Source organism: Synchiropus splendidus, chromosome 1, assembly GCF_027744825.2.
Source record: "Synchiropus splendidus isolate RoL2022-P1 chromosome 1, RoL_Sspl_1.0, whole genome shotgun sequence".
In the NCBI taxonomy this organism is placed as follows: Eukaryota; Metazoa; Chordata; class Actinopteri; order Syngnathiformes; family Callionymidae; genus Synchiropus; species Synchiropus splendidus.
Window position 1 is genome coordinate 54,318,248 of NC_071334.1, and position 14,724 is coordinate 54,332,971.

General features: G+C 41.0%; 1 protein-coding gene across 1 annotated transcript in view; it reads left to right on the forward strand.

The window, feature by feature from the left end:
* The first annotated feature begins 3,869 nt into the window (after nucleotides 1–3,869).
* Nucleotides 3,870–14,724, forward strand: part of eng (endoglin) — a 58,855-nt gene continuing 48,000 nt past the window's right edge. Inside the window, exons 1-2 of the mRNA XM_053864646.1 lie at nucleotides 3,870–3,993; nucleotides 4,879–5,072. Coding sequence (XP_053720621.1) covers nucleotides 5,027–5,072 — 46 coding nt within the window. The 5' untranslated portion in view covers nucleotides 3,870–3,993; nucleotides 4,879–5,026. The remainder of the gene's footprint in view (nucleotides 3,994–4,878; nucleotides 5,073–14,724) is intronic.

Consider the following 14,724-nt stretch of genomic DNA (forward strand, 5'->3'; position numbering starts at 1 on the left):
CCTTCTGATGTCGAGGCCGGTTGCTAGGGATGTTCTGATACAACTTTTTCTACTTTTTCCAATACGATACTGAAATTACAGCCTTGATCATTGGCCGATGTTGATCAGATATAAGCACGGATCATACATACTTTTATTACTTCTTTTGTAGTGTGGAATGGCTTATATCGGAGATAAAAACAGTTAACAGTTGTTTTTTGGCTGATATCGGGCCGATATCCAATGCCAGTATCGGATCAGTAACCACGTTTGTCAGAATCACCTAATGTCAGACATTACAGTTTCCGAACCAGTTATCCGATTGAAGTTATCCACTGTTCTTTCCCCCCATATTCCTTCTGCAAAAACACATACATGCTTTCCTCTAGTATGAGATACTCAACAAGCTAAGTTTCTGGAAATACTTTGAATTTGTGTCTGCGCTTGGATGACAAGTGACCAATTAAAAAAACGAAAAATGTGAAAAACGTTTTTTAATCGTCTTGATAGGCCAAGTAAAACGGCACAAATGATAAATTACACATTTTTCCCGATTGTTTGTGTGGCGTTTGATGCAGGAAGAAATCTACGGTAGTATACTGTTCTACTGTAGATTGTGGTGGACAGTGTCTTCAAGTGGAACAAATATTATGTGCCATCTGACTGTATGTGGAATGTTTTGTAAAAAAATATATTTTTATGTAAATTATTATACATTACTGTGTTTTGTAAATTTGTATGAATGTTGCTTTCACTGTAAGACGCTAATTCTCTGTCATACTAAAAGTTGTTCACTGAGTGATTTTAGTCTGTTAACATTGTATGTCAAAACAAATGGTTTAAATGTACGTTTTCACACAGGTGCGGTGGCAGTTTTAAGCTAAGGCATAACGTTGAACTCAAACACACAAGACAGTTGTGCTCTGGACCCCTGAGACTTCAGATTTGCTGCGTTACCTCAAATTTGGAATCATGTCAGGAAATTCTGTTAAAGTTACTGTCCAACTGTTTTTGTTACTCTATTAATGTGAATGTTGGCAGCATCTGTCGTCATTGATTCTTTATGTTATGATGAAGGGGATTGTCTTCTGCTGCAGCTAAATGTAACTAACAAAATACAGTGTAAAGTTACTTTGCTACTTTTTCAAGGTAGCAGTGACACACCGTCTGCAGGGTAGAGCGAAGCCATGTGAGGTGGCTGGAGCATCTAGCCGTGACGCCTTCTGGTGAGGATTTTTCTGTCCATGATCCTCGGGTGTGTCTCCGAGAGGCAAAGGAAAGAAGAAGTAAAAAGAGTAAACTGTGGATGTGCTTCACCAGTCTGTCATTTTAAAGAGACAGCGTGTGATGTACTGTTAAGAACAGTTTTTTTTTCTTTTTTTTTTTTCCCCGTCTGACACACTTGTAGACATCTAGGCTCAGTTTCCATTAAGACGTCAGAAACAACCCATTGAGGACGTCAAGGAAATGAGCACAGTAAGCACGTGGACATATTCTGTCTGAGTCGGTCTTCTGAAGTGGCCCGTCGGTGGGCCGACTGGCACCACAGAGACCCGGTGGCACCGCGCGGGAACCTCCGCCAACCCTCGATGAAAGACGGCGGCCGATTGTTTCCTGTTATTGAAACTCTACTCATGGCTGGGTGTGGGCCGTCCAGGAGGTATGGACTCACACAAAAAGGGGACCAGTCAGAGAGTGCGGTAAATGACTCGGCATCATTGACGTGACGGTCGCTGAATCACTAGTATCTGTTCTTATTGTGTTCATGTTTTGTTCATGTGTAGAAGTATATTTCCAGTAACAATTTTCACTCAGTCATACCTCAATTTCTAAGCCAGAGACTTGATGACCATTAGCTACATAAGGAAAACAAGCCACCTAAATTAGCCGACAAGGTAGATGCGCATCTGTGAGCAGGAAAAAACAACAGCAAACATTTAAGTTTGAACTTCACTGAAAGTCTGGAAACACATTACAGTGACATTGTGACAATATTATTAACCCAAAGGAGGAACGAGGACAAGGTTTCCCTTTAGTGGCAAAGCCTTTATCTTTGCTGCAGCAATCAGCTCTTCTGTGAAAGAAAAATTGAACCGAAGCAAAGCCTAGACACAACATCCTTTCAGAGCCGAGTCACAGCTGCAATCCTCCCATTACATCAACCTTCTGTGAAAATACATGCATTTGGAACATCTTCACCACACCACCCCGTAAACACTGCCGATATATCTGCTCAACAGTTCCTTCAAAAGAAATACAGAGAAAACATATGTTTTTCTGTCCTTCCACAGACAATAAGATGAGCATGTTGGAAATGAAGAACACAAATCTGTTTCAAGGCATGAAGCACAAATTATAAAACGGACGTAAGGGACAAATCACAGACACATGATCCACCCAGGTTATTACAGGACTCTCTCTCATCTCTGTATGTTCTGGTTTTGACTGCAACACTGAAATATAAAGGCATTAGTTTCCCAAACCTCCTGTTGCACACCATCTCCCACTTAACATTCCAGATATATCTTGCATGAAGGCAGCCCAAAACAATTTGGTGTCAGATCTTGACAGTCTGATGTATCAAACCACAGACAGAGGTACCAGAATATTTAGAAAAACACATACTTTGCCCACAATGTTTTTAAAAATAACATTTTTTTTTCTCATTTATTCACACCAATTTCCATAAATGCTCTATATTTATCTTGACAGAAAGAGACACATCATGGCTCGTCATATACATATACATATACATATATATATATATATATATATAGATAGATCGATATATATATATATATATATATATATATATATATATATATATATATATATATATATATATATATATATATATATATATAGATATATAGATAGATCGATATAGATATAGATATAGATATAGATATAGATATAGATATATAGCAAGAAAACCATTGCTAACACATTAGAATAAGACAAAGAGACTTGCCTGGGCCAAGAAACACTGCCATTGGACGACTGAGGACTGGAAAAAGGTATTATGGACTGATGAATCCTAATTTGAAATCTTTGGTTCATCACGCGGGATGTTTGTACGGTGTAGAGTAGGTGAAAGGATGCTTCCACAGTGTGTGGCTTCAACTGTCCAACATGGAGGAGGAAGTGTGATGGTCTGGGGCTGTTTTGCTGGATCCAGGGTTGGTGACTTGTTCAGAGTGAGAGGCACCCTGAACCAAAACGGCTGCCACAGCATCCTGCAGCGCCATGCTGGTATGAGTCTAGTTGGTCAGGGCTTCATCTTACAGCAAGATAATGACCCAAAACATAAATCCACGCTATGCCAGAACTATCTTGCGAAAAAAGAACTAGCTGGTAAACTTGAAAACATGGAGTGACCGGCACAGTCTCCAGACTTAAACCCCATTGAGCAGGTTTGGGATGAAATGGACAGAAGGGTGAAAGCAAAGAAACCCACAAGTGCCACACACACACACACACACACACACACACACACACACACACACACACACACACACACACACACACATATATATATATATATATATATATATATGAATGAAACTCTCTAACTAGCTACTAAAATGACTCACTGTATACACAGAGTTGACAGCAACCTCATAACACAGATTGGGAAGTAAACTTTTCAAAACAAGGGTCGAATGGTGCAAAAATTGTAGTAGCCTTCAGCAATTCAGTTGTTGAATTCTAAAACCGCGTTTATAAAATTCATGATAATGATTATGATTAATATTACAGTATTTCTTATTTTTGACTTTCCTAGAATGTGCTGCAGATTTTTTCTTTCTTTGACAGAATAGCTGTGATAGTTTGTTCCGTGTTGGCAGGGCGTGGGCTGAACGCACGCGGTGAAAAGGTCGGTGGGAGGGGGTGAACCCAACGCGCACCGCCCTGAAACAGACACACAAAGTTTGGAAAGTCCTGGCTGCAGTCACATCCTCCATCGTGGATTATTACAGAAACACTCTTCAAGGCCAAGACACCACCTCAAAAGTAAGTTTAGAGAACTCGAGCTGCTCCAAAAACCTGTTCCTCCCCTGCTGAGCCGCTTGTTATTTCGCTCAAGCACCTTCTTTCGTTTTTGCAACTACAATCCAGACACATTGGCATCCATGTTTAATTTTAAACGTTCTTGTTTGACTAAAATATACCGGTGAAATATATTTTCGTGACTTCTATAGTCACGAAATAAGTCATGGGAACTGACACTTCTGTTGAAATAACACACGACCTGTTTACACGAGCTCTTCCTTTCTCTCTATATGAATCATATAACGGTCTCCTGCTTATCTGATCTGGCCATTGTGGTATTATTTAAAGAAAGCGATGCCGTCGCGCTTCCTGAAAGAGTCAGAACCAGAACTTGGTGACCAGTAGATAACCCCTGGGTCCAGACCCCTCATTGTCCGCCAGGAAGAGTGAAAATCCTGTCATCTCACTGAAGGAATTCAAGACATCCGAACCACACTGAGAGTGTAGCAAAATATGTTGTGTAACCTACTGTGGAGTCGTTCTATACCGCAGCTTTGACTCAAACTGCTCATATTTGTTTGGATTTGAAGTTCAGAGATAATAAGATGCTGGTCATTTTCCATATTATTTGAGCCGTGTTAAAGCCTTAATATCATGGGATTAGTGTCATGATGAAAAAAAAAAGCCAAAAACAGTCAGCGTTTTGGTTCTGAACCAAGATGTTCTGGGTGAAATGTTTCCAAGAACCAAACCGAAGTTCTGCTGACTCAGAACGAGAACTTCAAACCAGCATCATCATCATTTTTTTTTTGTCCGAGTGTGCAGTATTGTTTTATTTGTGTGATGAACACAGCCAGAGATGAAGGTCCCTTATCTCCTCTGATGGCTTGCGTTTTGTTTCTCCAGACCTTTCAACCTTTCTGAAGGCTGGAATTGTCCGCTCTTCCGCTGCCTGACTCACAACATCGCTGGAGTTTGGACAGGCTCACTCAAATCACAGCGACAGACCATCCGAGAGCAGAGACTTGGCCATCAACTGAAACTAGTGGTAGACATGGAGCGGTTGGCCCTTCTTCTGACCCTCGCCGCTGCAGTTTCTGGTGAGTAAATCATGCGAGCTTCTGTTTTTCAAGATCCGTGACTTTGGGCGTCACATTTAAAATATGTACACTTCATGTTACAGTTTTTGATCCCTGTTACAGCACACAGTTTAGAGAGTTCTTTGCTTTTAACTAGCTACTTAACTCTAAAATGACTCACTGTATACACAGAGTTGACAGCAACCTCATAACACAGATTGGGAAGTAGACTTTTCAAAACAAGGGTCGAATGGTTTTTATATTCACAATGAAGCAATTTAGTAGAAAATCATGACGATATGAAGCTTTTAAACTGATACAAGAAAACCTCCCATGCTTCTCTCTTTACCGCCACACTTAACGCTGACCTTCCTGGCGCTGCTTTTAGAAGAAGTGCTGTTTATTCATCAACCCAATTGACACATGTTTACAATACATTTCACTCGACAAGTTTGATTGAAATAAATCCAGCTGATGATGTGAATGAACACTTTGAAGTTCTATCAGGCCGTCAAGTATACTGCTGTGCCACTTTTCATTTGGATTTAACTTATAAAAGAGAAAATCTATATTATGCTGAATATATTTTACGACGGACAGTTTGCAAGTGGCATCAGTTGTGTTTTATCTCCGGGCTATTTTGATCTTTAAAACATAAGTCGGCACCATGAACTTATTTTTGTTTCTCCACATAAATAAATTTTAGTAATCTCTGGTGCCTTATAGAATGAAAGTTAATTTGATTCCTCGTTTTTTTTTTTTTTTTTTTACTATCACAGTGCATTATTTGAACAGTTGCACCTGAGTGATTTAATTCTCACTGGTCATTAGCAGTCGAGACACAAGAGCCGGGAGAACATACGGTCACTGGTGTGTGTGATCCTTCTCCGTTAGCCTCTTCCTTCCTCCCAGTGCCTGTGGCTGCATAAATCAAACTCGGCGCTGAAATCCCTCCAAGGTGGTAAAGGGAGCAGAAACCCTCCCCGTGCCCTGCGGCCGTGATTCTGGCTCACACTCTAACAAGTCTCTGCTGCTGTGAGGTGTTTGTGTTTCGCTGCTGGTGGTCGCTTTTGACGGCATGGTTTCAATTAATGAGTGTTTTATGCTCAGTGTTTTATTTGGTAATGGGAAGCCATTTGTGCAGATTAGACTTTTAGCGTATTCTGTCTAACCTCCTTCGTGTAAAGGTCCATGAAGAGAGTATTTTTTGATCGACACATGGTGTTTGATACATCTACTGTTTGTCAATGGTAGATGTTGTTTGTCCAAGAAACAAGGTGAAACCTTGTTGGGGTTGTTGAAGTGTTTCTGAAGAAGTCATTTGTTGGCTGGCTTTCACACACACACGCACCAATTCAATGCTGTATGTTTTTGGACTGTGGGAGGAAACTGTAGTGCCCAGAAGAAACTCACGAGTACATGCTTGGCCCTGATATGTCACCTCAGTGCTGCCCCTCCTGCTGAACTCTTAGACCGTGGTGTTGGACAGATGCCTCTTGGCTGAGCGGCCTGTCAAAACCATCACTATAATTAGAACCGTGCACTGATAACAGTTTCAGTCAGATCATTTAATTATCACCCTGTTAATTAAGCACTTCACACTTCGGACATGGTCTTCAACAAAGCCATGTAAGTGCCGAGGAGGGTCGAATAACACTCATTCGATGTCCATGAACAGGGAATAATGAGCACGCAGAACAGCCATTGACTTTAGTCTGCAATGTGTAGATGTGTCGCTACATTTAGCTTTTTTCAGAATCCAGAAGATGAACTCTTAATGAAACACAGTACATCTGTATGTTCAATTCTGTGTCTAGTTAAATCATGGTAGACCAAGGCTGTGTCCCATTTCTCACCCTAACACTTGGCTTTGCGCGTTCACGTGTAAGTGTAGCGTGTCCCAATACTCCTAAGACCGAGGGCCGTTCACCACTTGAAATGATCCCTTCAAACTGAGGGAACTCCAGAGCTGACGTGAAACAAAGTGGTAATATGAAGTGTGGATAGATTTCCAGGATACCACAATACAGTGGTACCTCGGTTCTGGACCACAATCCGTTCCAGATGGCGGTTCGAGAAGCGAATTGTTCGAAATCTGAATCGATTTTTCCCATTACAATGAATGGAAAAAGAAATAATGCGTTCCAAGCCTTAAAACAGGCTTTTGTAGGAGTGAATGTCGAGTGTCTGCTGCAGGTGCGCTGTTCCTCTATGTGTGTGGCCGCTGCATGTGGGAGGGGTTGCCGAGTGAGTGACGTCTCTCCAGAAGTGAAGAGGTGCCCGGTGCGTGTCCAGCTCTGAATGTGTGCTTCTGTGCAGTTTGGCTGTGACAAAGTCATAAACCAAGTAACGCTCTGTCCCAGACTCGCCTCATCCCTGTCCCAGCTCCAGCCCACAACAGGACATCAAACCCTGGAGTGAGCGCTCCAGCCTCGGACGAAGCGCGTCGTGGGTCAGTTGATCGGTCCGCACACGTTATGTTTTTTCGACTTTTTTCGAGTTCAGGATTTTCGTTTGAAATCCGAGGCAAAAAAATCTCGAATTTTTTTATTTGTTCGAATTCTGGGATGTTTGAAAACCGAGGTACCACTGTACTCTATTTAAAAACAATGTTCGATAGGACAACAGGGACATTTTAGTAACGAGGACTACTCTTCTGTTTGTTTACTTTCTCTCGTATCACACGTTAGCGACCCAAATGGTCTACCGTGTCCGACAACATGAACAAAACAACATGTATGTACAACAATATGTTTTTATTTCTCCTTAACAGTCGGCTGGCATCCAGGCTAACGTTAACATCATCATACCTCTAACAGATCTAACACTGCACTGGCTTCGGCTCCGCCCACTTCTTCTCCGTTGGTTCACCAAACCAAGTGAAGTTGTCACCACCAATGCAAGATGTTGCAAAAACGTTGGAGCTGGCATTTCCAAAACATCTCCAACAGTCGATATGCAGGAAACTAAACACAGCACTGCAGCCAATGACACGTTGTCTTTACGTGTGACGTCATGAGGTGTCGTCCCAATTCTTATGGACGTCAATCACTTCACTTCATAGCGGAGGGCACTCAAAACCGAGTGCTAGTGTTAAGGCTTGGCTGCTAAAGTTCCTCAAATACTCCTCAGATTGCTGTGATAATTTCTGATGAATTAGAATGATTACAATTATAATGCTTAAGCATAATGATACTCCCACCAAACAAAATCAGTTATTCTTAGAAAGAAAAACCAAGGTAGTGCTGAAATACTTTAGCGTAATTTTCATGAGCAAAATGCTGGCAGAGGCAAGTCAACAATGGGCATAACTGGGAGTGGTTGCTTCAATATTACAGTGAAACAGAATGTTTAAACACAAGGCAAAATATGTGAAGAGGATTTAAGTGTGCTACGTTTCTTCTTAAATAGCTGACGACCATGCTTTCTACAGAAGTACTGGCCGTGCAGAAGTCGCAGACGTGCTGGATACATTGACCATGCCGGACATTCGTCATCGACTGCGGTAAAGAGGGCAGGCGCTGCAGCTGATCTACAGTGTGGGGAATCACAATATTGCCACGAGGGTTAAACAGACTCTCAGCAGGGTGGGATGGCGGCAGGGAACATTGAGGTATTTTTGGCTGGCTGGCAAACCTGGAGAGAGTTGACCCCATGTTGTTTCCGCGGCAGGGGATCCGTTTCGCTGTCTGCCGGCGGAGCCTTTAAGGAGCTCAGGCCTAATTGCCTCTTTGACACATCGCCCCACTTTCACTATCAATTTTTCGTCTTTCTTTAAAGAGGATTTTCTCCCTCCGCCTTTGATTTTTTCTTTTCTTTCTTCGCAAGTGCAGCCGTAGCTCTGGGGAGAGGACCTAGAGGGAGCTCCAGCACCGTTGTTGTTGACTTAAGAAGAGTGGGGATGTTGATAAAAACAAATCAAGTGACTCATTCTTTTGACTGGGGTTTTAATGTCAGAGCTTTGGTGCTCTTGATGAAACATGCAGGACATTTTTTTTTCCAGTTGGCATCACATCACTTTTATGTCTTGCTGAAATGCTTCTGTTGAAATTAGAGTGAACCTCCTCATCATCTCGCCCTCAGCTGCCAAAACGGTGGCTATTCACATGCCGGTAGCTCATTAAAAATGCTGTATGAGGAAAACTTTGTACGAAGTCATGTAAGGTCAAGGCTTATCAATCCATGTTGGACGGGCGCAGTATAGAGCGCGGATGTGTTGGTCACCCATCAGATGATTCTTGCTGAAAAAACAGAAAGGTGTTGGAAAACACAACTCAGTGACATAGTTAAACCTGGTGTTTTTCAACCTTTTTTAAACCACGGCACACTTCGTTCATTGAAAAAAATCATCCAGAGGCACACCACCAAAGGAACATTGGCCAATGCGCAATTGCTCTTAGTCGAAAGTCCTGTGGAAAATCCCATTTCATGTGTTAAAAATTGTAGCTACTGACATGTCATTTGCAGTCACAACTTGCAGAAAATGTATTTGTTTAAAATGTTCCCAGAAATATGGTAAAAATATATCAGGATTTATTTATTTTATAACTTTCGACTACATCAGAGTTTCTTTTGCATAATGTTATTCTAGTTGGGGAATTGAGAAATCTTCAACATTATTTTACCTAGCTTTAAAATAACAATCAGTATTTCTCCCTTCAAAATTTGAAGTACAATTATTCAGTTCAAGCATTTAGTTTTTAGCTAACTTTGATAGTCTTAGAGCGTTTGAAGTGTTGAAGTTTTGACGTGAGACTTCATAGTAGCCGCTAGCTTGCTGATAGTCGTAGGCATCGCAGGTCCGACAAGGAACACTCATTCTTTTGTGAAGGTGTGTGGTCAAGTTAAGGGCACTGCAGGATTAAAAACAACTGGAAGTTGCACATTTGACCATCTTCTTCACTTTGAAATGTGTGTGGGAAGAGGACCATGAACTACCCAGCTGTGACTGATGGACGAATCTGTGCGCCGGCAGCATAGACGTGTAGTGTATAAAAAGAATTTGACTGAATCCATGTAATCTCTCACGTTGGTGGATTCTCTACACACACTATATTTAATGTCATCGTATTGCCCTCTATACCACGACAAATCAGACCCAGGGACATGAGCAATATATCTATATGTATATATATGTTTTAGACTTGATGTGCAATGACTCATTTTATTGTGTGAAGAAATACCTAAACTTTAAGTTCTCACAGAGTACTGTGGGGAAGTCGTAACTTGGATTTTGGCTGAATCAATTGGATATATGTTGTGTTGAAATGCCACAAAGAGCGCTGTGTAGCCTTTGCCAGTTACTGTTTGACAAACCTGAACTACAAGATAACAGCCTGCATCTACCATGTTATTAGTACTGTGTGAATTTGAGGATGGTCTCCTGCCAATGGCGCCTGACTGTACTGTCATTGACAACATGATGGGGGGATGACAGTCAGTGTTTATTTGGCAATTTGAAAGTGAATGTATTTTTAGTCTTGTACCACAATGTTATTGTGAAGGGATTCAGTATGATTTATTGATACACTTTGTGGAAGAGAACATGCTTTACCATAAATGACCAACTTATTTGCATGTGTATTAGCATCATATTACACAGTAATTAACCAATACAAAGTATTGATCAGTGTCTCGTATAGCTTGGCTCTCTTTTACCCTGGAACGGTCACCCAAAGTTTCCTTTAAAAAGACACTATAATTACTGTGTATTACGAATAATTAATGTCATTAAAGGTTAATATGTGTTTCAGATAAAATATGCGTTTTTAGTGTAAGTCACAGGACCAGTGAATAAACTTAAAAGGTGAACTTATAGTCACATCTACCCTCTTCATGTCCTTCTGCTGTCCTTTTAGCTGGGACCTCCATTTCTGATGTTATTGTAGAATATTTCATCATAAAAAAACTAATAAGTCGCACCTTTTGCCTCTTGCCAATAAAGTACAGTTCAAAGAATAACACATGCACCACTGCCTTCATTTTTTAGCATCACAGTTATTCTTGCCAGTACAGCCAGGAGGGATGTTCAGCGCTAACCTCGACACAAATTGGAAAGTCTCCAACGCTGTTTGGTTTCCAGGAATGTGTTTACCTTGAGGTGAAAGGAAAAAAAAAAACCGATAACAGACTGAAGGATAAAGTGATGCCAAACACTTAACCACTGTTAGGTAATGCTTTCATAGGTATGTGCACCTGAGGATGCTGCCAGGGACAAGTTGTTTGGATGCTTGCCGATAAGAAAGTATCAATGCTCGCTCAGATGCGGGTTTTCATCCATTTTCTTGAGAAGATATTGAAGAAAGGAGGGGCTGTTATACCAACGTTTGACCTTAGACAAGAGGTTTCGCAAGCAAATGCATTGTAGTGTGAAAGTAATGTCTCCTGAATCTTAAACTAGGCTTGTCAAACTCAAAGCTTGCGACATAATTTAATGTCTATTATTAATGGCCCGCCGGTAAAAAGCACTCCCATCACTCAAACTAAGAGTCCCACAATGCACTACAACAGCCTCTATGGCTGAGTGTCAGATCTTGATCTGCCGGCTGAATCCTTAAGAAAATCTCAGAGGAGTTTATTAGTACGTCAATATATGCAAACTTGCTTGAGGACCTTTTGCTTCTTGCTCAATGTTAACTTGAGCTTTAGCATTCTGTTGGTAAAGATAAGAAGAAGAAAAACTAAATGTAGTGTTTGCTTCATATTTTGAAAAAGATACAGCAAAAAAGATACCAGCTGCACAGTGGATCAAATTTTAATCATTATGTTAACTACAGTAAGGATCCATTATGAATTTATTTGCAGGGCTCCAGACTGTGACACGTTTTGACGTTATCACGATTATAATTTTTGCGGTAACCATGCAGTCTTTTTTTGTAAAAATTGAAAATCCACTGTAAGATCTTTCACTTTTGGTTGAAGCCTGTAATACTGCACCTGTCTGGTGGTGCTACATCTCTACCTTCTTGCAAACAAAGAAGAAGAAGGCACTCCACTTGTCAAGCTTGCTCTCTGTAGAACCTTGTTCTATCAGCAATGTCACAGAGTGCTCTGTCAGCTTTATTTTGGGGTTAAATTGTGGGTGTGTGAGACGGCGGGTGAAAATGAGAGTGTGTGCAATGCAAAGTTAGTAACCCAAATTATTTGTGTTGAAAGTGACACTTTGATATGAAAGAAGTGTTCTTCTGTTGTGCCCTGCTCTTCTTGAATATTAAAATTCTCCCAGTGTTCCCCAAGGCTATCAGTCAGTCTGGTTGGTTTTCCTTGTTCACACTTTGCCCCCCACATCTCAGTCACTCTTCTCTCTGTGTAGTCGACAACAACACACTAGTCTAAGTTTCATTACACTGACTCCCTATGAGGTTAATTGTGTTGAAAATGCCGCTATTTGTTCTGAAGCTCTTAGACGACAGAGCCGACAGTTTTTATCTCTGTGTGCCCGTGGTGCCAGTAGTCATCTAAATCCCTGTGGTTATTTGAGTGAGGTGTTTTTCTGTTTGTGTCTGGCGGCTGGCGGGTCAGTGAAAAACATTCTCCTTGTTTTTAATGCATGGTTATAGGAGCCATAATGTCATCTGGTGGCACTTAAGACATATGACACTGTCTTGTGGTTAATTGAATTTTGTGTTTCACTGCAGCAGTCAACTTGGCAAATGCAATTGTAATCATGATTTTAGACATTAAACATACTTATAAAATGAAGACATGAATGTGTAACTACCACTATAAGAACATTTAGGAAAGCTTAAATGTAGGGGAGAGTACAAAATACTCTCTGCCATTATGAGGTACTTGTCCATGCACTAGATTCATATATGCAACTGACAGCCTGTCATTTGTTCAATTCTAGTACAAAAAAGTGTTTCCACCTGGCGCGCCCAGGTAACATTAAAACAAAATATTAAAACAATTAAGCTAGCTGATCGTCTGCAATATACTGTATGGGTCCGTAGGGATTAAGATGGGAGCAAATTTGAAGACATTTCAAACCTACTCTTGCGTGTCCGATCTGTGTCACTGTACAGTTTACTGAAGTGTCAAAGTGACGCTGCTGCGTCTGACCGAGAGCTCCCAGTCAGTCTCATGTGACCCGCCCTCTGTCTGTTGTGGTGTTCTGTGGTGGTCGGCCGGCTGCTCTATCCAAGTAAATATATATCCTGGCTTATGGGAGAGCCAAATCTGCCTGCACCGCTCTGGCTTCACATTATTAGCCACGTTCATACTCGGAAATTCTCAGGCTGAAATGTCATGCTGGCGCAATAGTGGAGAAGTAGAGAGAGATATTACTACTTTATTGGTTCTGCAATTGTGTCTAGTGTGTTGCACTTCTGAATTATATTTAGCATATTCTGTTAATCTTTGCTTTTGTTTTATTTATATATCTTTATCAGTTATTACTAATTCATTTTTAAGTTTCATTTTGCATTGAAACGACTCACATTTTTTATAGCAAAGCAATGTTATGCATATGTTATATATGATAATATGTCGATAAATAATCATGAAAACAATAGTTATTATTTTGGCAAGCACAACACTTCATTACTATCTTTGTGGATGCTTGCAAAATGTGTCAATTCCTGGCCTCTCACCTGATATTTCCCTGCATTATAGATCAGAGATACTCATGCAAGGGTGCAGGTTGGGTTGCCTTGTAATGCCTGGACTGTGGACTGTGGCATTGGTAGAAAGGCAGGAAGTTAGTTGATAAAAAGCAAATTGGATCCTGTCAAAGTTGAACACATAGACCGTTAATTCACTCAACATAGCTTCTTAACAGGTGTCAGTGGCACTAGGCATAAGGTGACTATGTGAAAGACAGTCTCACTCACAAAGCTGTGGTGATGCTGACTTTCCTGGTGGCTAAAGCTGCATGACTGGAGCATTGTATGTCTTGTTATTAAGGTTCGTAACGGTTTAACTTGGACCTCACCTTATTTGTTAGCACATATTTACGTTTGATCATTTTGAATAGTTTGTTTTCCACTGTTTTCTTTTCAGATACGTATGTCAGACCAATGAATTATGGCAAACACAATACTGTATGTGCTCTCACTTAAGTGCACTGACGCAGCTGGAGGCATAAACAGTTATCTGTGCATCTGACTGAAGTCTTTGTATTTAGAGATTTTTATCCACGGCACGACTGGCATTTCCTGGCGAGGAAATAGTGTTGAATATGCCCCCTGCTGCAACAAGTTTCCCAGTGGGAGTCAGGCTTCGTGATGTTAACTGCCGGACCTCCTGCTGCATTTCTGCCTACCTCAGAGCCTCCCTCCACGGGCTGCGGGAAAAGTACAAAAGTGATTAGTGAGCAGCTGGGGATGGAGGGAGGGAGGCTGGAACATGGATCTGAAAGGGGGAACGACAGAGTGAGCCAGACGGACGGATAAGCCGAGATAACAGAATTCACAGAGACACTGAGGGAGCGGGGGTCAAATTTTATGTGAATGACGAAGAAAAGATAACTGGTTCAGAAGAAAAAGTAATAGGAACAGAGCCAAATAGGTGAGGTGGTGATAGAAAAATAGGACAGGATAAAATGCGTGAAGATAAGTGGTTTTTCTCCAATTATGCCACACAATTCGGAATAATTCTTTACATAGGATTTCAGTGAGTGATACACTAACTGACCGTGATTTCATTGTAGGAAATGAAATTGAAAGAAGTAAAG